The sequence below is a fragment of the Dendrobates tinctorius genome, unplaced genomic scaffold (genome assembly GCF_039654945.1).
Source record: "Dendrobates tinctorius isolate UK_male_01 unplaced genomic scaffold, ASM3965494v1 ptg000043l, whole genome shotgun sequence".
Taxonomy (NCBI): Eukaryota; Metazoa; Chordata; class Amphibia; order Anura; family Dendrobatidae; genus Dendrobates; species Dendrobates tinctorius.
In genome coordinates, this window is record NW_027361711.1 from 6346716 (window position 1) to 6371407 (window position 24692).

General features: G+C 44.1%; 1 protein-coding gene across 3 annotated transcripts in view; it reads left to right on the forward strand.

The window, feature by feature from the left end:
• The window catches only part of NUP37 (nucleoporin 37), a 71232-nt gene extending 47077 nt beyond the window's left edge, over nt 1-24155 (forward strand). For 2 of the 3 annotated variants that reach the window (XM_073575168.1, XM_073575169.1), the window contains exons 7-10: nt 7171-7352; nt 8421-8471; nt 22282-22375; nt 23785-24155. In XM_073575168.1, the coding sequence (XP_073431269.1) occupies nt 7171-7352; nt 8421-8471; nt 22282-22375; nt 23785-23898 (441 nt within the window). In that variant the 3' untranslated portion in view covers nt 23899-24155. The remainder of the gene's footprint in view (nt 1-7170; nt 7353-8420; nt 8472-22281; nt 22376-23784) is intronic. The other variant, XM_073575170.1, reaches the window with a different exon arrangement.
• The last annotated feature ends 537 nt before the right edge of the window (nt 24156-24692 follow it).

Consider the following 24692-nt stretch of genomic DNA (forward strand, 5'->3'; position numbering starts at 1 on the left):
AGCAGGACTGCTACCTTCGCCTTTGTGCAAGGAGGAACACTGCCAGAGCCCTGCAAAATTACCTCCAGCAGGCCACAAATGTGCCTGTGTCTTGACAAACGATTAGAAACCGACTCCATGAGGATGGTCTGAGTGCCCGGCGTCCACAGATGGGGGTTGTGCTCACAGCCTAACACCATGCAGAACACTTGGCATTTGCCACAGAACACCAGGATTGGCAAATTCGCCACTGGCGCCCTGTGCTCTTCACAGATGAAAGCAGGTTCACACTGAGTACATGTGACAGACGTGACAGAGTCTGGAGACGCCGTGGAGAGCGATCTGCTGCCTGCAACGTCCTTCAGCATGACCGTTTGGCAGTGGGTCAGTAATGGTGTGGGGTGGCATTCCTTTGGAGGGCTGCACAGTCCTCCATGTGTTTGCCAAAGGTAGCCTGACTGCCATTAGGTACCGAGATGAAATCCCCGGACTCCTTCTGAGACCATATGCTGGTGCGGTTGGCTCTGGGTTCCTCCTAATTCAGGACAATGCCAGACCTCATGTGGCTGGAGTGTGTCAGCAGTTCCTGCAAGATGAAGGCATTGAAGCTATGGACTGGCCCGCCCGTTCCCCAGACCTGAATCCGATTGAACACATCATGTCTGGCACCATTCACCAACGTCACGTTGCACCACAGACTGTCCAGGAGTCGGTGGATGCTTTAGTCCAGGTCTGGGAGGCGATCCCTCAGGAGACCATCCGCTGCCTCATCAGGAGCATGCCCAGGCATTGTAGGGAGGTCATACAGGCACGTGGAGGCCACACACAATATTGAGCATCATTTTGACTTGTTTTAAAGACATTACATTCCACTTTAATTTTGTGTGTGACTCCAAATCCAAGCCTCAATTGGTTAATAAATTTGATTTCCATTGATGATTTTTGTGTGATTTTGTTGTCAGCACATTCAACTTTGTACAGATCAAAGTATTCAATGATAATATTTCATTTATTCAGATCTAGGATGTGTTATTTGAGTGTTCCCTTTATTTTTTTTGAGCAGTGTATATATTCAATTCTGTAAGCAGTTATATATCTTTATGGGGATTATGGTGGCTCAGTTTTTAGCACTCCTGTCTTGCAACACTGGGGTCCTGGGTTCAAATCCCACCAAGGACAAGACCTGCAAGGAGTTTGTATGTTCTCCCCGTGTTTGTGTGGGTTTCCTCTAGGTACTCCAGTTTCCTCCCACATTCCAAAGACATACTGATAGGAAATTTAGATTGTGAGCCCCAATGGGGACAGTGCCAAATGTCTGTAAAGCGGTGGAATTAATGGCGCTATATAAATGAGTAAAATAAATAATTATGTTGTGTATAGAAGTAGATCTGCCCAAGTGGACATGATTCTTAGAGGATCCTGGACAGATCATGTTCTTTTTTTCAAGGCTATTAACATATGATGGGTCCATTAAATTTCCATTTTTTACTGAATATTGCAACTTGATGCTCTATTCTGATCATCAAAACTCACAAGAGTCACAACACAAACCTGGTATCTCCTTCAAAAGGGTTTTCTGATCTTATTAAATTGGTAAAATTACAAAGTGCTTGTAAAAAAAAAAAAAGCAGCATTGCAAATTGCTTCATATTAACATCTTCCCCATTCTCAAGAACAGGGGGATTTTTAATTCTATAGACTACAGCTCATTGAAAAGGTTACAGGACATCAAACAGATGGCCAGTTTTCTAAGCAAGGGGCACGCACAATGTTTGCAATACAGCTTGCAAGTGCTGCTCTAAAGCTGGCTGCATCCCACCAACTTCAGTGCTTCCACTCTCCTGTGATGCAGCAGAGACAGGAAGCCGAAGAGTGGTGCGCTCCTGAAAATGAGACAACCAGTTAACTGTATAAAATAACTCAAAGCAAACCTGTCATCAGAATTTTGCTAAGTAAACAACAGTCATTGTCAGGTTATTGCTGTTACACTGACTAAAATGATACCTGGGTGATGAAATCCGTCTTGTGCTTGTTGTTTAATCTATATTTGTAGGTTTTAGTTAATGAAATTCTCGTGCTTTGGGGCGGCCTGTGTGTGTGGGGGTCTTTTATTTTAGTGCTCTGGCCTCATCGTCATTATTCTGGCTTATATGATAGGTCACTGAACCTTCAGTGACCTGTGTTCTATTCTAAATACTGCTCTTGCACAGATAACATTGTTGTCTTTAACCCCTTACCTACAATTGACGTAATATTCCGTCCATGTGACCATGGACCTAATTACCATGGACGGAATATTACGTCATCGCGATCAGCGGCGCCCACGTGGTGAGCGCCGCTGATCGCGGCCGAGTGTCAGCTAATTATCATAGCTGACACCCGGCACAATGTGTCAGGGGTGGTCACGGACCGCCCCCGACACGTTAACCCCTTGCACACCGCGATCAAACGCGATCGCGGTGTACTGGGGGTTAAAGGGAAGCATCGGCAGGGAGAGGGCTCCCTCCGTGCTTCCCTGAGCCCCCCACGGCAGCGCAATGTGCAGCGCTGCTGCGGGGGGCTCTTTCCCTACAGGCCCCCGGATCCAAGATGGCGACGGGGGCCTGCAGGGAGCTGACTTCCTCACTGCCTGCAAAGCGCAGGCATGAGGAAGTCTGCAGTAGTGCCTGTGACAGATCGCTGATCTGTCACAGTGATCTGTGATGTGACAGATCAGCGATCTGTCACAGGACAGTGATGTCCCACCTGGGACAAGGTAATAAAGTAAAAAAAAAAAAGTGTTAAAAATAATTTTAAAAAAATCGCTAAATAAATTAGTAAAAAAAAAAAAAAAATATTCCCCAATAAATCCATTTTTTCAAAATAAAAAAAACAAAAACAATAAAAGTACACATATTTGGTATCGCCGCGTCCGTAATGACCTGCCCTATAAAACTGTCCCATTAGTTAACCCCTTTAGCGAACCCCTTAAAAAATAAAAAATAAAAAACGAAGCAAAAAATGATTTATTATCATACCACCGAACAAAAAGTGCAATAACGCGCGATCAAAAAGACGCATATAAATATCCATGGTACCGCTGAAAACGTCATCTTGTCCCGCAAAAAACGAGCCGCCATACAGCATCATCCGCAAAAAAATAAAAAAGTTATAGCTCGCAGAATAAAGCGATACAAAAATAATTATTTTTTATATAAAATTGTTTTCATTGCAAAAAACCGACAAAACATAAAAAAACGACCTAAATGAGGTATTGCTGTAACCGTACTGACCCGAAGAATAATAACGCGTTATCAATTTTACCGCACGCGGAACGGTGTAAATGCACCCCCCAAAAGAAATTCATGAAACGCTGGTTTTTGTTCATTCTGCGTCCCAAAAATCGGAATAAAAAGAGATCAAAAAATGTCACGTGCCCGAAAATGGTACCAATAAAAACGTCAACTCGTCCCGCAAAAAATAAGACCTCACATGACTCGGTGGGTCAAAATACGGAAAAATTATAGCTCACAATATGTGGTGATGCAAAAACTATTTTTACAATAAAAAGCGTCTTTTAGCGTGCGACAGCCGCCAAACATAAAAACCGTCATAAATCGTAAATCAAACCCCCCGTTATCACCCACTTAGTTAGGGAAAAATAATAAAACTAAAAGAAAATGTATTTATTTCCATTTTCCCGCTAGGGTTAGGGTAGGGCTAGGGCTCAGATTAGGGTTAGGGGTGTGTTGAGGTTAGGGTTGGAGTTATAATTGGGGGTTTCCACTGTTTGGGCACATCAGGTGCTCTCCAAAGGCAACATGGCGTCTGATCTCAATTCCAGCCAATTCTGCGTTGAAAAAGTCAAATGGTGCTCCTTCCCTTCCAAGCTCTGCCATGTGCTCAAACAGTGTTTTACCCCCACATGTAGGGTATCAGCCTACTCAGGACAAATTACAAAACAACTTTTGGGGTCCAATTTCTTCTGTTACCCTTAGGAAAATAAAAAATTGGGGGCAAAAATATAATTTTGCGGAAAACAATGTTTTTTTTATTTTCACGCCCAGGCGTTATAAACTTCTGTGAAGCACTTGGGGGTTCAAAGTGCTCTCCACACATCTAGATAAGCTCCGTGGGGGGTCTAGTTTCCAAAATGGGGTCACTTGTGGGGAGTTTCAATAGTTTAGGTACATCAGGGGCTCTCCAAACGCACATGACACCCGCAGACCAATCCATCAAAGTCTGCATTCCAAAACGTCACTACTTCCCTTCCGAGCCCCGACGTGTGCCCATACAGTAGTTTTCTCCCACATATGAGGTATCAGCGTACTCAGGACAAATTGGACAACAACTTTTGGGGTCCAATTTCTCCTGTTACCCTTGGGAAAATAAAAAAATGGGGATGAAAAGATCATGTTTGTGGAAAAAATACGATTTTTTTATTTTCACGCCCGGACGTTATAAACTTCAGTGAAGCCCTTGGGGGTTCAAAGTTCTCACCACACATCTAGATAAGTTCCTTGGGGGATCTAGATTCCAAAATGGTGTCATTTGTGGGGGGTTTCCACTGTTTTGGTACATCAGGGGTTTTCCAATCGCGACATGGTGTCCGTTCTCAATTCTAGCCAAAAACGTCAAATGGCGCTGCTTCCCTTCCGAGCTCTGCTATGCGCCCAAATAGTCATTTACACCCACATATGGGGTATCAGCGTACTCGGGACAAATTGCACAATAACTTTTAGGGTCCTGTTACCCTTGGAAAAATAAAAATTGGGGGTGAAAAGATCATTTTTGTGGAAAAAATATGATTTTAATTGTACCGCTGTACGTTATAAACTTCTGTGAAGCCCTTGTGGGTTCAAAGTTCTCACCACATATCTGGATAAGTTCCTTGGGGGATCTAGTTTCCAAAATGGGGTCACTTGGGGGGTTTCCACTGTTTAGGTACATCAGGGGCTCTCCAAACGCGACATGGCGTCCGATCTGAATTCCAGCCAATTTTGCATTGAAAAAGTCAAACGGCGCTCCTTCCCTACTGAGGTCTGCCATGCGCCGAAACAGTGGTTCCCCCCCACATATCAGGTATCAGCGTACTCAGGACAAATTGCACAATAACTTTTGCAGTCCAATTTCTCCTGTTACCCTTGGTAAAATTAAGAAAATTGAACCTGAAGTATTTTTTTTGTGAAAAAAAGTTAAATGTTCATTTTTTTTTTAATATTCAAAAAATTCCTGTGACGCACCTAAAGGGTTAATAAACTTCTTGAATGTGGTTTTAAGCACCTTAAGGGGTGCAGTTTTTAGAATGGTGTCACTTTTGGGTATTTTCTATCATATATACCCCTCAAAGTGGCTTCAAATGTGAAGTGGTCCCTAAAAATAAAATGGTGTTGCAAAAATGAGAAATCGCTGGTCAATTTTTAACCCTTATAACTTCCTAACAAAAAAAAATTTTGGTTCCAAAATTGTGCTGATGTAAAGTAAACATGTGGGAAATGTTATGTATTAAGTTTTTTGTGTGCCGTATTGCTGTGATTTAAGGGCAAAAAAATTCAAAGTTGGAAAATTGCGAAATTTTCAAAATTTTCGCCAAATTTCCGTTTTTCTCACAAATAAACGCAAGTTATTTGAATGAAATTTTACCACTAACATGAAGTACAATATGTCACGAGAAAACAATGTCAGAATCACCGGGATCCATGAAAGCGTTCCAGAGTTATGACCTCAAAGGTACAGTGGTCAGAATTGTAAAAATTGGCCCGGGAGTTAACGTGCAAACCACCCTTGGTAGTGAAGGGGTTAAAAAAAAAAAATTCAGTCCAGCAAAATGGTGGCAGTGCATTCGCAGCAGCATCTATCGTTAGAATGATGATGATGAGGCCAGAGCACCAAAAGTTAAGCAAAGCACGAGAATCACAGTAACTGAAAACTAAAAATACAGATTAAACAACAACCACAAGACAGATTTCATCACCAAGGAATCATTGTTATCAGTATAACGGCGCCAACCTGAGACTGTCTGTAGTTTACTGTAGTTGTATCAATATCCAAATCTACCATAAAGAGAAGACTGCATGAAAGTAAATACAGAGGGTTCACTGCATGGTGCAAACCACTCATAAGCATCAAGAAGAAAAAGGCTAGACTGGACTTTGATTAAAAAACATCTAAAAAAGCCAGCACAGTTCTGGAAGAACATTCTTTGGACAGATGAAACCAAGATCAACCTCTACCAGAATGATGGAAAGAGAAAAGTATGGCGAAGGCATGGTACAGCTCATGATCCAAAGCATACCACATCATCTGAAAAACACGGCGGAGGCGGTGTGATGGCTTGTGCATGCATGGCTGCCAGTGGCACTGGGTCACTAGTGTTTATTGATGTGACACAGGACAGAAGCAGCCGAATGAATTCTGAGGTATTCAGAGCCATACTGTGTGCTCAGATCCAGCCAAATGCAGCCAAACTGATTGGTCGTCGTTTCATACTACAGATGGACAATGACCCAAAACATAAAGCCAAAGCAACCCAGGAGTTTATTAAAGCAAAGAAGTGGAATATTCTTGAATGGACAAGTCAGTCACCTGATCTCAACCCAATTGAGCATGCATTTCACTTGTTAAAGACTAATCTTCAGACAGAAAGGCCCACAAACAAACAACAACTGAAAACCACCGCAGTGAAGGCCTGGCAGAGCATCAAAAAGGAGGAAACGCAGCGTCTGGTGATTGTCCATGAGTTCATGACTTCAGGCAGTCATTGCCAACAAAGGGTTTTCAATCAAGTACTAGAAATGAACATTTTATTTACAATTATTTAATCTGTCCAATTACATTTGGTCCCTTTAAAAACAAGGTGGCACATGTTAAGGAGCTGAAATTCCTAAACCCTTCATCCAATTTTAATGTGGATACCCTCAAATGAAAGCTGAAAGTCTGAACTTCAACTGCATCTGAATTGTTTTGTTTAAAATTCATTGTGGTAATGTCTAGAACCAAAATTAGAAAAATGTTGTCTCTGTCCAAATATATATGGACCTAACTGTAGATTTACCTAAAAATTATTTTAGAAAACTTGTCTAATAAGAATACAATTGTTTGAACATGTGCAATTCTTCAACTTTCTTAAAATGTCTCATTCTTTTCTTTACCCTAATTCTTCTTTTGTCTCTTATGTTTTTGTTGTAACATAGTATTTCTCCTTTCTTCCAGTTGATGGTAGCAGAAAAGACTGGCATTATACGCATTTATGACTTGAGTAGACATCAAGCCATTCTGTCACTTGAGTCCTTGCAAACACCCCTTATGTCTGCAGACTGGTGCTTACAAAATACTTTCAGAGTAGGAGCAGTGGCCGCGAATGATTGGATCTTTTGGGAGATGCCACACTCCAGGTTAGTGAGGATGTGAAAATTCCCATATCTGCTTTTATATTTGCTTAATTTCATTTGGAAGCGGGAGTAATCTGACAATATACTCACACATCCATTTCTGTATGACTTGTGTAAAGGTAGCTTAGCAGGTTCTCACTATCGCATCTCCTAATGACCAAAGTGGAAAGGCAAGTTTGTTTTACACAACTGCACATTTAAAAAGATTCGGACATTACACCCCTAACTAATGGCGTGAGTAAGGAGCCTTTAATCCTTATTTAATTCAAACTTTCCTTGTATAATTTTATTTTGACTTCTTTGGTAAATCCGCTTTCTTTTTTTTACCCTCCTGCCAGCGGCCTCCATTTTCTGACGGGCAGGTTACTCTTCTCTCGGCGTGCTCCTACCACCTGATGTTTTGTGGAGGCCCCATGATTGCCTTGGTGTCATCTTCTCAGAGGGTACGGCACATGCGCAGATCAATAGTACTGTTCTCGCGATGTCATCAGGAGATTACTGCGCAAAATTTTGGGCACTGTAGGCAAGTCACTGAGAGAAGAATGACCTGTCAATCAGAGACCAAAGCCTACCTGGGAAAGAGAGAGCTGGAAGTGCAGAGTCTGCTCCCTGTATATGCAACTAGATTTCAACACTGCATTTTTCTAAGATGGCAAAATAAAATTCTAAAAAGAGAGGGATGATATTAATAAGGATTAAAGGCTCCTTACTCACATGCCATCAGTTAGTGGATGTAATGTCCTGATAACCGTGTCACTTTAAGAATTATACCAACCTATTTCAAGGGTCATTGTATAAGTGTTCAAAAAACAGTCTGTTTGCTGAAGCCCGTAGCAGCACAATCCTCTGCAATAAGCTAGTTTGTAGGGAAAAATGGCAGGCTACCCTCTCAATTAAAAGGGTTTTCCCATAACAGAAAATTGTTATAATACTAAAGTAACTTTTACACAGTCCTATTCAAATAAACAATCCAGGGGTATACATGAGAAAACCTCCATTGTGAACTAAAATAAATTAGCTTATTTAATTAAAAATAGAATTAATATAATATTTCTTTTTGTTTTATTTTAGCTACCCTCAGGCTACTAAACCTGTACATTCTGACAGAGCGAGGTGCTTCAAGTATGTTGACATATTGGTCATTTTCTCTATATATTTTAGCAGTTGAAACTGTAGCAGTAAATGTTGAAGATGAGCTAATTTTATTTGTTGCTGTCAGTGTCTGTTATGGTTGTATTCTATGTTCATAGCTTTGTTAGTAATTAAGTAGTAAGTGCAAAGTTCGTCTGGTAAAATACAGTATATACAGTGGTCAAAAGTACTGTTATTGTGAACAGTTAAGCAAGTTGAAGATGAAATGATATCTAAAAGGCCTAAAGTTAAAGGTGACACAATTCCTTTGTATTTTAGGCAAATATATATTCATCTTTTACACTTTAAAAATTCCAAAGAGGAAAATGGGTCAATGCCAAAGCTTGGGCACCCTGCTTGGTTAATACCTAACAGCACCACCTTTTGAAAGTATCACAGCTTGTAAACTCGTTAGATGTTCTTTTCCAAACTTCTGACCATGATTTTTTTTTTTTTTTTTGAGGACGCAGGAGAGGTTTTCTCCTGAGGACTCTTCCATGAAGGTCATATTTGTGCAGGTGTGTCTGAACAGTAGAATAATGTACCACAATTCCAGCTCGCACTGAAATTTTGCTTGGTCATCCAGACTTTATCTTGACCTCAGCTATTCATGTTAACTGCAATTTCTTAATTACATTTCAAACTGAGGAAAGGACAACTTGAAAACACTTTGCTATCTTTTTATAGCCTTCTCCTGCTTTGTGGGTCCCCACCATTTTCTTTTTCAGAGATCAAGTCAGCTGCTTAGGAGAACCCATGGCTGCTGTTTTTTGGCACACGGTTAGAAGAGGAGGCTGGGTTTTTATGAAGCTTGGAAATTTGCACCACTTGGCCTTTCCTATTAAAGGGAACCTGTCACCAGGTTTGGCTGATACGAGTCACGGCCACCGCCTTTCAGGGCTTATTCTATAATGCTGTAGATAATCCCCCGATCCGACCTGCAAGATCTTCTTGCGATGCCGCCCACCCGCTTGCTTCATGACTCTCCGGCATCGCACTCCTGCGCAGGCATACTAATCTTCCATGGTGAGGGCAAAGGAAACTACTGCAGTGCGCAGGCACTGGGCCTCTCTGACCTATCCCGGCGCCTGCGCACTGCAGTACTTTCCTCTGCGCTCAACAGCGCAGATAATTACAGGTGAGTATAATAAAACTCATTATTCTTCTCTTGCAGGTCGGATCGGGGGTTATCTGCAGCATTATAGAATGTTGTAGATGAGCCCTGAGAGGCGGTGTCCATAACTCATATCGGCCAAACCTTCATTTTAAAAATTCCAAAAAGGAAAATGAGTGGACATTTGCTTGCTCATATACCTTTGACCAAGTTTCAGACCTTAATTAGTCATAACCCTAACAGGCTAATTAACGTCTGAAACTTGGTCAAAGGTATATGAGCAAGCAAATGTCCACTCATTTTCCTTTTTGGAATTTTTAAAATGAAGAAAAAAAAACTTCACAATAACAGTAATTTTGACAAGGGTGCCCAAACTTTTACATATCATTGTAGTTCTTTCATAAACGTACACCTCCAGTGATTTGCTTAAAGCATCTTGGGATATGCATCACATACTGTAAATTCACTTTTATGATCTAAAACGAAAAAATGTTCTTACAATTGTGTTTGCAATGTGTTTATCCAGTTTTAGGTTGCAGATTCCAATCACTTGGCAGAGTAGGATTTGATTTAAGGCCTCATTCAGACATGTTTGAGTTTCCTCAATGTTTTGAATCACATTTTTCTCCTTCGTCTCATTGGGGGACACAGATACTGTGGGTGTATGCTTCTGCCGCTAGGAGGCTGACACTAAGTGAAAAAAAGAGGTTAGCTCCTCCTCCGCAGTATACACCCTCGCCCCTATTGCGGGCGGAAATCAGTTTTTTGCTTAGTGTCCTATGGAGGCACACACAGTCTGGATCTCTCCAGACTATTTTTTTTTTTTTTCTAGTTTACTATGAAGATGAGACAGGGGCGACGGATCCTATTGAAAGGGTCCGATCTCCCCAAACCATCAACGGGCGAGCATGCGTTGAGTATCGTCTCCGCGTATCCTTTCCCGCACCGAGGGACGTAGCTGGGACTTTTCCCCAGACTTCTATTTTTGTTTATTTTATGAAGATGAGACAGGGGCAACGCATCCTATTGAAAGGATCCGATTTCCCCAAACCATCAATGGGCGAGCACGTGCGAGTATCCCTCCACGTATCCTTTCCCGCGACGTGGGACATTATGCCAGACTTAGCCCTGTCCACCCCTAGGTGTTGAAACCATGGGCTTGCACAGAGGCACAAGACTAGTCTGTGCGGCCCCCACTGCTCCACCAACGCTAGACGGCGGTGCTGCAAGGTGGCGGACGGTCCCTTTCCTCACCCCCTGAAGAGGTTAGATGGAGCTAGGGTGCCTGCACCGTCCTATTTTTTATCAAAGACCCCCTCACATACCTGCGCTCAGGCTGAAGAGGATCATCGGTGAGGAGAGGGTCGGGGAGGGCTCCTGCGAAGATTTCGGGCTGGAGCCCACAGCCGCAGCAGGCGGCGTCCACTAGCCATGCAAGAGAAGGGCTGGATCCGTCAGGACGGGAACGCTGCGCCGGTCAGTAGCGCCATTTTTTGGTACCGCGCCCCCCCTCCCCACCCCGGTCGGGTAGGGGAAAAATTGAGGCCACGGCTGCGGCCGGAAGTTCCGCCCTCGGGGCCGCGTGTCACTTCCGGCAGCCCGCACTCGGCGGCGGTAAAAATCGAGGCTTCAGTGCACGATTTAAAGGAAGCATCCAGGTCGGGGGGGGGTGCAGGACTGGGGTAAGTGCTGCCCGAGAGGCCACGCTAGGGAAAAATGAGGGGCTACCTCTTCCCCATATCCTCAGCAGCGGACAGATACAGCATGTCCGAAAAAAGCAAAGATGCACACGTTCTTTTACGCGGCATGCATCTCTTGTCGGACTGCATTTCCGCGGGCGCAGAGCAAGCGTTTATGCGAAGCCTGCGAATCCAAACGCGACCAGGAGCCCTCCCCTGCGACCGCGACCAATGTGTCAAATCCCCCGGAGTGGGCCTGATCACTGTCACAGTACATGGTGTCGCTTACGAGAGCAATAGAATCCCTTCAAGCCCCAGATAGGGGCAGGGACAGTGTCGCCGCCTTTAGAGGGTACCTCCACCTCACAGGAGCCTCCGGCCTGCAGGGGCCGCCCTCACTCCAGGCAGACCCAGGGGAAACTAATCCACACGGTGTCGCCCAGTCCATCCGGTGCCTTCGGCATCCGTAAGGTCTGCTTCTCGCTCCCCTCCCCGTCACCAGTGGTTGATAGCGAGCAGACCTCAGATTGCGACTCAGACGAGCCCATTGACCTGGACACTCCAGAGTCACGTGAAACAGTGGACAGCCTCATAGAAGCCATCAATCAGACCCTGGGGATTGAGGATGATACCGCAGCGGCTACGGGGCATAAAGTGGCATGTAAACAAGTGAAGCGGACGCACAGAATTTTTACCTCACCCTGAGTTTGAGGACATAGTGCAGCGGCACAGAACGTCCAAAACGGCGTTTTTCTCGGGTTAAAGGGCACTCGAAACGCGTTATCCGTTTGCTCCGGACCTCCGTAAACACTGGATGGAATCCCTGATAGTGGATCCTCCGGTTTCACGCCTGGCCACTAAGACCCTGTTATCTGTCCCTAGGGTTTCCTCGATTAAAGATCCCACGGACTGCCTTATTGAGAGCCTAGCTCGTTCAGTATATGAGGCGTCAGGGTCTGCACTCGCTCCCTCGTTCGCAGCAACTTGGGTAGCCAAGGCTATGATATCATAGTCAGAAACATTAAACAAGGTCGCGCAGGACCAGGATCTACCTGCAGAGATCTCGGAGGTCACAGGTCAGATGACGATAGTCGGAGATTATGTAATGAATGCGTTTTTGGATGCGGCCAATTGTTCAGCACTTGCTGCCGCTAATGCAATCTCTATCTGAAGAGCCCTATGGTTGAGGACATGGCGGGCCGATTCTACTTCCAAGAAGTCCTTGACTTCTCTGCCTGATCAGTGCGGCCGCCTATTTTTGGATCAACTTATCTCCGACTCCACAGGAAGAAAGAGCGGGTTTCTCCCCCAACAGAAGGTTAGATCGTTTTTTCGTCACCCGGTTCAGGCACGTTTTCGGGTCTTTCGCAGTGCCACCGGCCATTCTAGGCTGGGCGTGACGGCATTGGTCAGGTGGCAGCCTGAGCCTGGTCCGGGACCCGAATAAGAGACTGTCTGGGGTCATGCGTTAAAAGACTCCGGGTGGACTACGGGGCCCAATTCTGCCACCTCAGGCTGCCCCAACCAGGATAGGGAGCGGCAGGTCATATAGAGCCAACCCATTGGTGAGAATGCGTGCTCAACAGGCCAGATCGAGGGGACCCAGATCCTAAGGATCATCGGCCAAATGACTCGAGGTCTTTACCAGACGACACCAGCAAAGTGGGCGGCTGCCGACTCTGTTTTCACCACGTCTGGGCCAACATCGTCTTGCCTTATCTGGACGACCTCTTGGTCAAGGGCCCGTCAATACGGGCATGTGAGGAAGTTGTCAACATCACGCTAGATACTCTTGCCGCTTAGATGGTTGGTCAATGCAAAGAAATCATCCTTTGTGCCAGCTCAGAGGATCTCCTTCCTAGGAATTATCTTCGACACTTGCTGAGGGTTGATAATTCTCAGGGAGTCCGGACACTACGCCAACCAGTCCCTCATACCATCCGATCCGCGATAAGGATCCTAGGGAAAATGGTGGCAGCAATCGAAGTGATACCTTTCGTCTAGTTCAATCCTTCACCCCCTGCAGCATGCCTCGTGTCAGCCTGGGACAAGAATCCTTTCCCGCTCGATCGACGGTGCAAACTGTCCTCACAAGTCAGGCAGTCGCTCGGATGGTGGATTACCAGTTCATCTCTGGCCTAGGGGAAACCTTTCCCCCCATGTCATGGGCTGATGATGACAATTGACGTCAGTCTCCTCGGTTGGGGAGCGGTGTTTCGCCACCACACAACCCAGAAACGGTGCTCGCCACAGGATGCACACCTCCCGATCAACTTATTGGGGGATACGAGCAATTTGGCTGGCTCTGCAGAGGTTTTATCACTTTCTAGCAGGCCGCCCCGTCCGGATTCCATCGGACATCGCCACGGCGGTGGTTTACATAATTCGTCAGGGGGGCACCCGCAGCAGAACAACCATGCTCGAGGTGGAGCACGTTCTTCAGTGGGCCGAAGCAAACCACTCGGTGATTTCGGCTGTCCACATCCCGGGAGTGGAAAATTGGGCGGCAGACTTCCTCAGCCGGCAGGGTCTTGCATCCGGAGAGTGGTCTCTACATCCCGAAGTTCTTCAACAGATTTGTCAACTGTGGGGAGCTCCGGATGTGGACCTGATGGTTTCCAGAGTGAATGCCAAGGTGCCCACATATGTCGCTCGGGCCAGGGACCCGCAGGCATTTGCGGTGGACGCGTTGGTTCTGCCATGGAACCAGTTTCGCCTCCCATATCTATTTCCCCCACTGCCACTACTCCCGAGAGTCAGCAAAGGGATCAAGACCGAAGGGGGGCCAGCGATTCTGCTGGCCCCGTCAAGCGTGGAACGCAGATCTAAGGCAGCTGCTCGCCGACGTTCCTGGGCGCCTGCTAGAGCGTCCAGATTTACCGTCTCAAGGGCCAATTTGCCACCCGAACTCAGGGACCCTGTGTTTGACGGCAGGGCCGTTGAATCTTGGATTCTAACCCAGGCAGGGTTCGGGAGCAAGGTGGTCGCTACAACGATTAGCGCCCGGAGGCCTGCTTCAGCATGAATTAACCACCACACCTGGAAGGTGTTCTTTGCTTGATGTCGAGGCACGGTGTTTCTCCGCTAAGATTCTCGATCGCCAATATCTTGGTTTTTCTCCAGTCGGGCCCAGAGAGCCCGGATAGCTCAGTCGGTAGAGCATTAGACTCGGGCTTTGCCCCAGGTTTCCGCAGGAGACAAATGTCGGCCTTATCCGTCCTGTTCCAGTGCAGGGTTGCTACCAATTTGCAGGTGAAAACTTTTCATCCGGGGAGTGTCCCACTTGATACCTCCCTATATGGCGCCGACGGACGCCTGGGTTTCTTAACATGGTCTTAAGCGTTCTGCAGGAAGCTCCATTGGAACCGCTTCTGGATACCGTTCCTGGAAAGCTGTTCCCCTAGTGGCAATCACTTGCATCAGGCGGGTTTCAGAGCTGGCGGCTCTATCCTGCCGAGCTCCGTTCCTCACTTTCCATAGGTATAAGGTGGTCCTCAGACCAGCCCCTCTTTTTCTGCCGAAGGTCGTGTCCTCTTTTTCACATCAATGAAGATGTTGTTTTGCCTTTATTTTGTCTAGCACCGGTGCACCGTGTGGAAGAAGGCTCTTCACACGTTAGACCTGGTAACAGCCCTCCGGAGCTACGTGTCACGGACGGCACCCTTTCCTCAGACGGACACGCTGTTCGTGCTCCCTGGAGAACGCAGGAAGGGACTCGCTGCCTCAAAGTCGACCATAGCCAGATGGATTCGTTTGACTATTCAGGAGTCCTACTGCATTAGAGGCACGCCGATTCCAGCAGGGATCAGAGCACACTCTACTCGGGCAGTGGGTGCCTCTTGGGCGCTTCGGCATCAGGCTTCGACGGAACAGGTTTGCAAGGCAGCAACCTGGTCCAGCCTGCACACATTTGCCAAACATAATATCCATGCTCAGGCCTCGGCGGATGCAAGCCTGGCTAGAAGGATTCTCCAAGCAATGGTGGCGCACCTTTAAACAGGAGGTGAATGTAGCTTGGATCGGTGAGTCAATCTCCCACCCAGGGACTGCTTTAGGACGTCCCACAGTATCTGTGTCCCCCAATGAGACGAAGGAGAAACATGGATTTTTGTGAGTACTCACCGTAAAATCCTTTTCTATGAGACGCTCATTGGGGGACACAGCACCCACCCTATTAGTCATTTGGCTCTTGTTTAAATGAATGTGTTTACTTATTTGATATAAGAGTGGTGTTTTCCTTTGGACATGTTGTACCTGTATTAAGGCTGATTTGTTGTCCTCCTACTGCTTTGGCACCAAACTGATTTCCGCCCGCAATAGGGGCGAGGGTGTATACTGCGGAGGAGGAGCTAACCTCTTTTTTTCACTTAGTGTCAGCCTCCTAGCGGCAGAAGCATACACCCACAGTATCTGTGTCCCCCAATGAGCGTCTCGGAGAAAAGGATTTTACGGTGAGTACTCACAAAAATCCATGTTTCATGAGTCAGTCACTGTTACGCTAGGGTTGTAAATCCAAAAGTTAGGAAAGAAAAATTGAAAGAGGTAGGAAGTAACCAACTTTAACGACCTTCTGACAAAAGATGAAGAACAAAAGCAATATGTCCTGTAAGTTGTAAGCAAATGCCGAGCATTATATTCTGACGTTTCAAAAACTACTTTAACAAAAGCTCTAGAATAGATTAGATAACTATGTAAAATTATCAACTCATGTAGGTTAGCGTGCTCTGATGGTTCATCTGTGCTACTGAGCAATTTATTAGCCATTAACAACTTTTCATTGTCTGTAATGGTGGGATCAAAAAACGATAATCCCACCAACTCTGCATTCAAATACCACAAATGGTTCGAAAATTTCCTCAGGGCTATTTCTGCAATGTTGTTGTCACATTCTTTATAGTCTAACAGACTATGCAAAATACCTAAATCTTAACCCCTTCACCCCCAAGGTTGGTTTGCACGTTCATGACCGGGCCAATTTTTACAATTCTGACCACTGTACCTTTATGAGGTCATAACTCTGGAACGCTTCCATGGATCCCGGTGATTCTGACATTGTTTTCTCGTGACATATTGTACTTCATGTTAGTGGTAAAATTTCATTCAAATAACTTGCGTTTATTTGTGAGAAAAACGGAAATTTGGCGAAAATTTTGAAAATTTCGCAATTTTCCAACTTTGAATTTTTTTGCCCTTAAATCACAGAGATACGGCACACAAAAAACTTGATAACTAACATTTCCCACATGTTTACTTTACATCAGCACAATTTTGGAACCAAATTTTTTTTTTTGTTAGGAAGTTATAAGGGTTAAAAGTTGACCAGCGATTTCTCATTTTTACAACACCATTTTATTTTTAGGACCACATCACATTTGAAGCCACTTTGAGGGGTCTATATGATAGAAAATACCCAAAAGTGACACCATTCTAAAAACTGCACCCCTTAAGGTGCTCAAAACCACATTCAAGAAGTTTATTAACCCTTTAGGTGCGTCACAGGAATTTTTTTGAATATTTAAAAAAAAATGAACATCTAACTTTTTTTCATAAAAAAAATACTTCAGGTTCAATTTTTTTTATTTTACCAAGGGTAACAGGAGAAATTGAACTGCAAAAGTTATTGTGCAATTTGTCCTGAGTACGCAGATACCTGATATGTGGTGGGGAACGACTGTTTCGGCGCATGGCAGAGCTCAGAATGGAAGGAGCGCCGTTTGACTTTTTCAATGCAAAATTGGCTGGAATTCAGATCGGACGCCATGTCACGTTTGGAGAGTCCCTGATGTACCTAAACAGTGGAAACCCCCTACAAGTGACCCCATTTTGGAAACTAGACCCCCCAAGGAACTTATCTAGATATGTGGTGAGAACTTTGAACCCACAAGGGCTTTACAGAAGTTTATAACGTACAGCGGTACAATTAAAAAATCATATTTTTTCCACAAAAATGATCTTTTCACCCTCAATTCTTATTTTTCCAAGGGTAACAGGACCCTAAAAGTTATTGTGCAATTTGTCCCGAGTACGCTGATACCCCACATGTGGGGGTAAACCACTATTTGGGCGCATGGCAGAGCTCGGAAGGGAAGCAGCGCCATTTGACGTTTTTGGCTGGAATTGAGATCGGACACCATGTCGCGTTTGGAAAACTCCTGATGTACCAAAACAGTGGAAACCCCCCACAAATGACACCATTTTGGAAACTAGACCCCCTAAGGAACTTATCTAGATGTGTGGTGAGAACTTTGAACCCCCATTGGCTTCACAGAAGTTTATAACATAAAGCCATACAATTAAAAAATCATATTTTTTCCACAAAAATGATCTTATCACCCTCAATTCTTATTTTTCCAAGGGTAACAGGACTCTAAAAGTTATTGTGCAATTTGTCCTGAGTACGCTGATACCCCACATGTGGGGGTAAACCACTATTTGGGCGCATGGCAGAGCTCGGAAGGGAAGCAGCGCCATTTGACGTTTTTGGCTGGAGTTGAGATCGGACACCATGTAGCGTTTGGAAAACTCCTGATGTACCAAAACAGTGGAACCCCCCCCACAAATGACATCATTTTGGAAACTAGACCCCCTAAGGAACTTATCTAGATGTGTGGTGAGCACTTTGACCCCCCCAGTGCTTCACAGAAGTTTACAACGCCCGGGCGTGAAAATAAAAAATTCGTATTTTTTCCACAAACATGATCTTTTAGTCACCATTTTTTTATTTTCCCAAGGGTACCAGGAGAAATTGGACCCCAAAAGTTGTTGTCTAATTTGTCCTGAGTATGCTGATACCCCATACGTGGGAGAAAACTACTGTATGGACACACGTCGGGGCTCGGAAGGGAAGTAGTGACGTTTTGGAATGCAGACTTTGATGGAATGGTCTGCGGGTGTCATGTTGCCTTTGGAGAGCCCCTAATGTACCTAAACAGTGGAAACCCCCCACAAATGACACCATTTTGTAAACTAGACCCCCCCAAGGAACTTATCTAGATGTGTGGTGAGCACTTTGAACCCCCCAGTGCTTCACAGAAGTTTACAACGCCCGGGCGTGAAAATAAAAAATTCGTATTTTTTCCACAAACATGATCAATTAGTCCCCAATTTTTTCATTTTCCCAAGGGTAACAGGAGAAATTGGACCCCCAAAAGTTGTTGTCCAATTTGTCCTGAGTACGCTGACACCCCATATGTGGGAGAAAACTACTGTATGGACACACGTCGGGGCTCGGAAGGGAAGCAGTGACGTTTTGGAATGCAGACTTTGATGGAATGGTCTGCGGGTGTCATGTGCGTTTGGAGAGCCCCTGATGTACCTAAACTATTGAAACTCCCCACAAGTGACCCCATTTTGGACACTAGACCCCCCACGGAACTTATCTAGATGTGTGGTGAGCACTTTGAACCCCCAAGTGCTTCACAGAAGTTTATAACACACGGACGTGAAAATAAAAAAATCATTTTTTTCCACAAAAATGATATTTTTGCCCCCAATTTTTTATTTTCCTAAGGGTAACAGGAGAAATTGGACCCCAAAAATTGTTTTGCAATTTGTCCTGAGTAGGCTGATACCCTACATGTGGGGGTAAAACACTGTTTGGGCGCATAGCAGAGCTTGGAAGGGAAGGAGCACCATTTGACTTTTTCAACTCAGAATTGGCTGGAATTGAGATCAGACGCCATGTTGCATTTGGAGAGCCCCTGATGTGCCCAAACAGTGGAAACCCCCAATTCTAACTCCAACCCGAACCCCAACACGCCCCTAACCCTAGCCCTAACCCTAGCCCAACACACCCCTAGCCCTAACCCTAACCCTAATGGAAAAATGGAAATAAATACATTTTTTTTATTTTATTATTTTTCCCTAACTAAGGGAGTGATAACGGGGGGTTTGATTTACTATTTATGGCGGTTTTTATGTTTGGCGGCTGTCGCACGCTAAAAGACGCTTTTTATTGTAAAAATAGTTTTTGCATCACCACATATTGAGAGCTATAATTTTTCCGTATTTTATGTGAGGTTTACTATTTATGGCGGTTTTTATATTTGGCGGCTGTCGCACGCTAAAAGACGCTTTTTATTGTAAAAATAGTTTTTGCATCACCACATTTTGAGAGCTATAATTTTTCCGTATTTTATGTGAGGTCTTATTTTTTGTGGGACGAGTTGACGTTTTTATTGGTACCATTTTCGGGCACGTGGAATTTTTTGATCGCTTTTTATTCCGATTTTTGGGACGCAGAATGAACAAAAACCAGCGTTTCATGAATTTCTTTTGGGGGAGTGCGTTTACACCGTTCCGCGTGCGGTAAAATTGATAAAGAGGTTTTATTCTTCACGTCAGTACGGTTACAGCGATACCTCATTTAGGTCGTTTTTTTATGTTTTTGTCGGTTTTATGCAATGAAAACTATTTTATATAAAAAATAATTATTTTTGCATCGCTTTATTCAGCGAGCTATAACTTTTTTATTTTTTCACTGATGATGCTGTGTGGCGGCTCGTTTTTTGCAGGACAAGATGACGTTTTCAGCGGTACCATGGATATTTATATGCGTCTTTTTGATCGCGCGTTATTACACTTTTTGTTTGGCGGTATGATAATAAATCATTATTTTTTGCTTTGTTTTTTATTTTTATTTTTTAAGGGGTTCGCTAAAGGGGTTAACTAATGGGACAGTTTTATAGGGCGGGTCGTTACGGACGCGGCGATACCTAATATGTGTACTTTTATTGTTTTTTTTTATTATTTCCAAAAAATGGATTTATTGGGGGAATTTTTTTTTTTTTTTTCTAATATATTTGGCGATTTTTTTTTTTTTTAATTATTTTTACACTTTTTTTTATTTTTTTTTTACTTTATTAAATAGTCCCAGGTGGGACATCACTGTCCTGTGACAGATCGCTGATCTGTCACATCACAGATCACTGTGACAGATCAGCAATCTGTCACAGGCATTGAAGAAGACTTCCTCATGCCTGCGCTTTGCAGGCACTGAGGAAGCCAGCTTCCTCAGGCCCCCGAAGGCCCCCGTCGCCATCTTGGATTCGGGGGCCTGGAGGAAAGGAGCCCCCCGCAGCAGCGCTGCACATTGCGCTGCCGTGGGGGGCTCAGGGAAGCACGGAAGGAGCCCCCTCCCTGCCGATGCTTCCCTTTAACCCCCGGTACACCGCGATCGTGTTTGATCGCGGTGTGCAAGGGGTTAACGTGTCGGGGGCGGTCCGTGACCGCCCCTGACACATTGTGCTGGGTGTCAGCTGTGATAATCAGCTGACACCCGGCCGCGATCAGCGGCGCTCACCACGTGGGCGCCGCTGATCGCGGTAGACGTACTATCCCGTCCACGGTCATACGGGCCCGGGTACCGTGGACGGGATAGTACGTCGGATGTCAGGAAGGGGTTAAAATACCTCAATTTGGATTTTTTCAAACTTTGAGCGACGAGCGGCACGGGTTAACGTCTTTTGATCGAGCTCAAATTTTGGCTATCTCAATATCTGGAAATATCTCAATATCTTTGTGGGGTCCAGACGAACAAGATTCTGACATTTTTTTTTTCCCCCATATGAGATCCGGTCACCCTACTGTACACGCGCCAGAGTCATGGCCATTTAGAACAAATGCGCTTGCGCAAGGCATTCAATACTTATAAATGCAGAGATCACACAAAAACATGCCAATGCGCAGACGCCGATGATCACAGCACATATGCCAGCATCAGTAGCCCGGATAGATGAAAAGATCATAACCATCTAGATATATAGATATACTGAAAAATGGGAAACAAACAGCTGACATGTGCCGGGAAAGATGTGGGCTCACCGCCGGAGCCCATATCAAAGGGAGGGTTCCGACGTGAGCGTACTATTATGCCCAACGTCAGAAAGGGGTTAATATTTAAATGTGTATTTATTTTATTACATTTCTTAGAGAACCCCTTTAAGTATTCAATCCAGTATTGTGAATGTAAAATTCTTACTTATTCAAAAATTATTTTAAAAACATGTCCACAGATAGTCAAACTACAGTTGCATGGTACAGTAGCGTGAAAAAAACTACGCTCCTGTCGGCAATTCAGCTGCTCCATGTCAGCAGAGCAGCGGTTCTTCATCTGAACTGCTCTGTCACGGGACGTGACTGCCGACATCACGCTGATTGACATCTTGCTTCGCTGCTGCCTAACTGCAGGAAGTCAGCTGTCAATCACCATAAGTTTTGCTGTCATAACCTGTCAACAGAGCAAGAGAAAGCCACTGACTGCTCTGTCAACGACACGTCAGCAGAAGACACAAAATCTCCAGCTGGATCACTCGGTGTCAGCAGAGATCAGCATTGGGCAGAGCAGAACAGGCGGGTAGTTTGCAAATTGTAAAAATTAAAGAAAAAAATTTTGAGACCCTTAGACTAGTTTCACACTAGCGTTTTTTTGCGCTGCGTTTTTGCGCAGTGCAAACGCATAATGTGTTTTGTATGCGTTTGCTGCTTTTTTGCGCATGTTTTAACCATTTTTTTAGCTATTTTTACTCTTAAAACGCATGCGTTTTTAAACGCAGACGTGCGCATGTCCATGCGCACATCTGCGTTCCCATAGACTGTAATGTGTTTTTTTGCGCATTCCATGCACATGCGTTTTTTTGAGACAGGTCGGACAGACCAAAAATGCAACAGGTAGCGTCCGGCGCGCTTGGGCGCACACTACAAAAACGCCTGCGCGCGTGCGAACGCGTGCAAACACTAGACCATGAGCACCCATGTTAAAGATAGGGGAAAAGGACATATGCACAAAAACGCAGCGCAAAAACACGCTAGTGTGAAACCAGCCTTACTTTAAGGCTTTTCAAGTCGCTATACCACAAATCCTCATAATTATAACACAAAAAATAATTTAATCTATGGCATGAAAAGGTGATGTTGGGTTATGAGAGTCAATGAGGTGTCCTGGATTTATTGGTAATTCTTTGTAAAACCAATAAATGCTGGGGGGTTTTATTTTTCATTTTTCTTGTAGGTGGTCCAAATGTAATGACAACATATTTGCAACTACTGGATGTCCAGGAAAGATGAACACTCAACTTCTTATCCACCATTTAGAGCACCCACTTGTAAGACAATCTCATTTAAAGTTTTGGATATTTTCTCTACATTTGGTGGTCTGTTAATGTGAAGAACAAAGCTGCCTTTCTCTTTTGTGAGGGGCCATTTAGTGCCGAATTCCTTATTTTGTATTGTTGCTGAAGGACATACTGTAGATATATGAAGTCTGGAAACCATGTCATCAGCCAAAACTTGTTCTCACTTTTGATTTTATTTTTGCTGCTTTGGAGATACCCTAAGGTCATTGTGAACTTTGTATTTCCCCAAATAGGCAGGACAGTCATAGATCTTTGAAATATTGAGATTGTGTTTAGGAATAGTAGTCTATTTAGCATGTGTTCATTTTGTTAATGTGGCATATTTATGAAATATTAGGATGTTTTCCTAACCACTAAGTTACTCTGACTTTGGCAAACTACACTTGCAGTCCTCATGCCACATACGTATTAATCATTTTTATACATGACCACATGTAAAAACTTATGTGACCATGCACCTTCTGGTTCTTGTTTCTTTGCCAGTTAATCTTTCATAATCTGCCCTTGCAATAAGGCAATCAGTGTCTGACTGAATAGTGTCTGAGGTCAAAACAGTGAATTGGCCCTGTCTCTTCCAGAATAGGACCTGCCTTGCAGACTACTGTTTCCCATTCATATTAAAGGATAATTGTACTTTCAAGTAACTTTTCAGAAAAAGCTGTCATGTATGTGTACGTGAAGAATAACAATATTTCTGACCATTATATGACTTGCGTTCTGCATTTTCACCAGTCTTCCCATCTGCATGTTCTATCTTAATTTGCACTAGACTTAAACTAGTAGATGCAAACTAGATGCTATGATGTCTCTCCCATATACTGCACGCCATACAGACAAGGTATTCCTGCTCTTCATTCCTTAGTTAGCACACAGAGAGAAGCAGAATTGTGGAGGAAATTAGACAACACTACTGAGCCGTGTATATTTGAATCTATGCCATGTAAACTCGGCTCCATAGATCTGTGCCTCCCTCTGTTTGTTTTCCAAATCTGCTCCGCTCACGTCTATAGACTATTCTGGGAGGTGTAACCTGACTCCTCACTGTGCTGAAAGTTCATCACAGGGCTACAAGTTATGCTGTTTTTTTTTTTTTCAGATGACTTCAGAAGTTAGGGGAAAAGTGGCTCATAAGTGCAGAAAGCAGATTTGTTTTTGTATGACATATTACATAGTTTTTATATTCGCTTGTACAGTTTTTTTAATGTAGAGTTTGGTAAAATTACAGTTCCCTTAAAACTTTTAAACATATTTAAACTATACAAGTGTATCATAATGATGCCACCTACCTGAGACACTATATTCACATTCATTTGGATCTATTTTTCATGTGAAGAATAGTTACTAGTGTACATATTTACCATATACACTTTATTTTTCAGCCCATTCTCATTGGCTCAGCCCCTGTAAGTTCAGGACTTAGTTGGCACCGGTCCTTACCTCTTTGTGTCGTTGGAGGATACCGCAAGCTTTTCTTCTGGCTTACAGAAATGTAATATTTCCTTATGGATCAAGCAGTGTTACAGCTCAAGAACCAAAATAAACTTTACAGCTGTGCTATCTGTTATTTACAGGTTTATAACTTTGAACATGGTCTGTATAGTCTTCTTTTTTTACAGGACAAGTTAGGCTTTCATTTAGCGGTATACATTTATATATTCTAAAAGAGGAGAAAATAGAAGATAATGAAAAAAAACAATTTTCATTGCTCAAAGGTTTATTGTTTCTGAATAAATTGTGCTTTCAAAAACTACATTTGTCCTATTTTGTTTTGTTCTTTGCTTTTAGAATGATGAATTTGCAATGCAAATGTGTATTTCATAGTTTTAGACAATATAACTACACTTCTAACAACATGACATAAATTAACCTATAATTGGTGGACCCTAAGATACAAATGAATGCTGCGATCCCCTCGGCACTTTAAAGGGAATCTGTCACCCATTTTTTTGGCCTATAAGATGCGGCCACCGCCATCAGGGGCTTATCCTACAGCATTCTGTAATGCTGTAGATAAACCCCCAATGTAACCTGAAAGATAAGAAAAGCGAGTTAGATTATACTCAACTGGGTGTCCGGTCCGATGGATGTCGCGGTCTGGCGCCTCCCATCTTCATACGATGATGTCTTCCTTTTTACTTCTGCCACGGATCCTGCGCAGGCGTACTTTATCTGCCCTGTTGAGAGCAGAGTAAAGTACTGCAGTGCGCAGGCACCGGACTTCTCTGACCTTTCCCGGCACCTGTGCACTGCAGTACTTTACTCTGCCCTCAACAGGGCAGATAAAGTA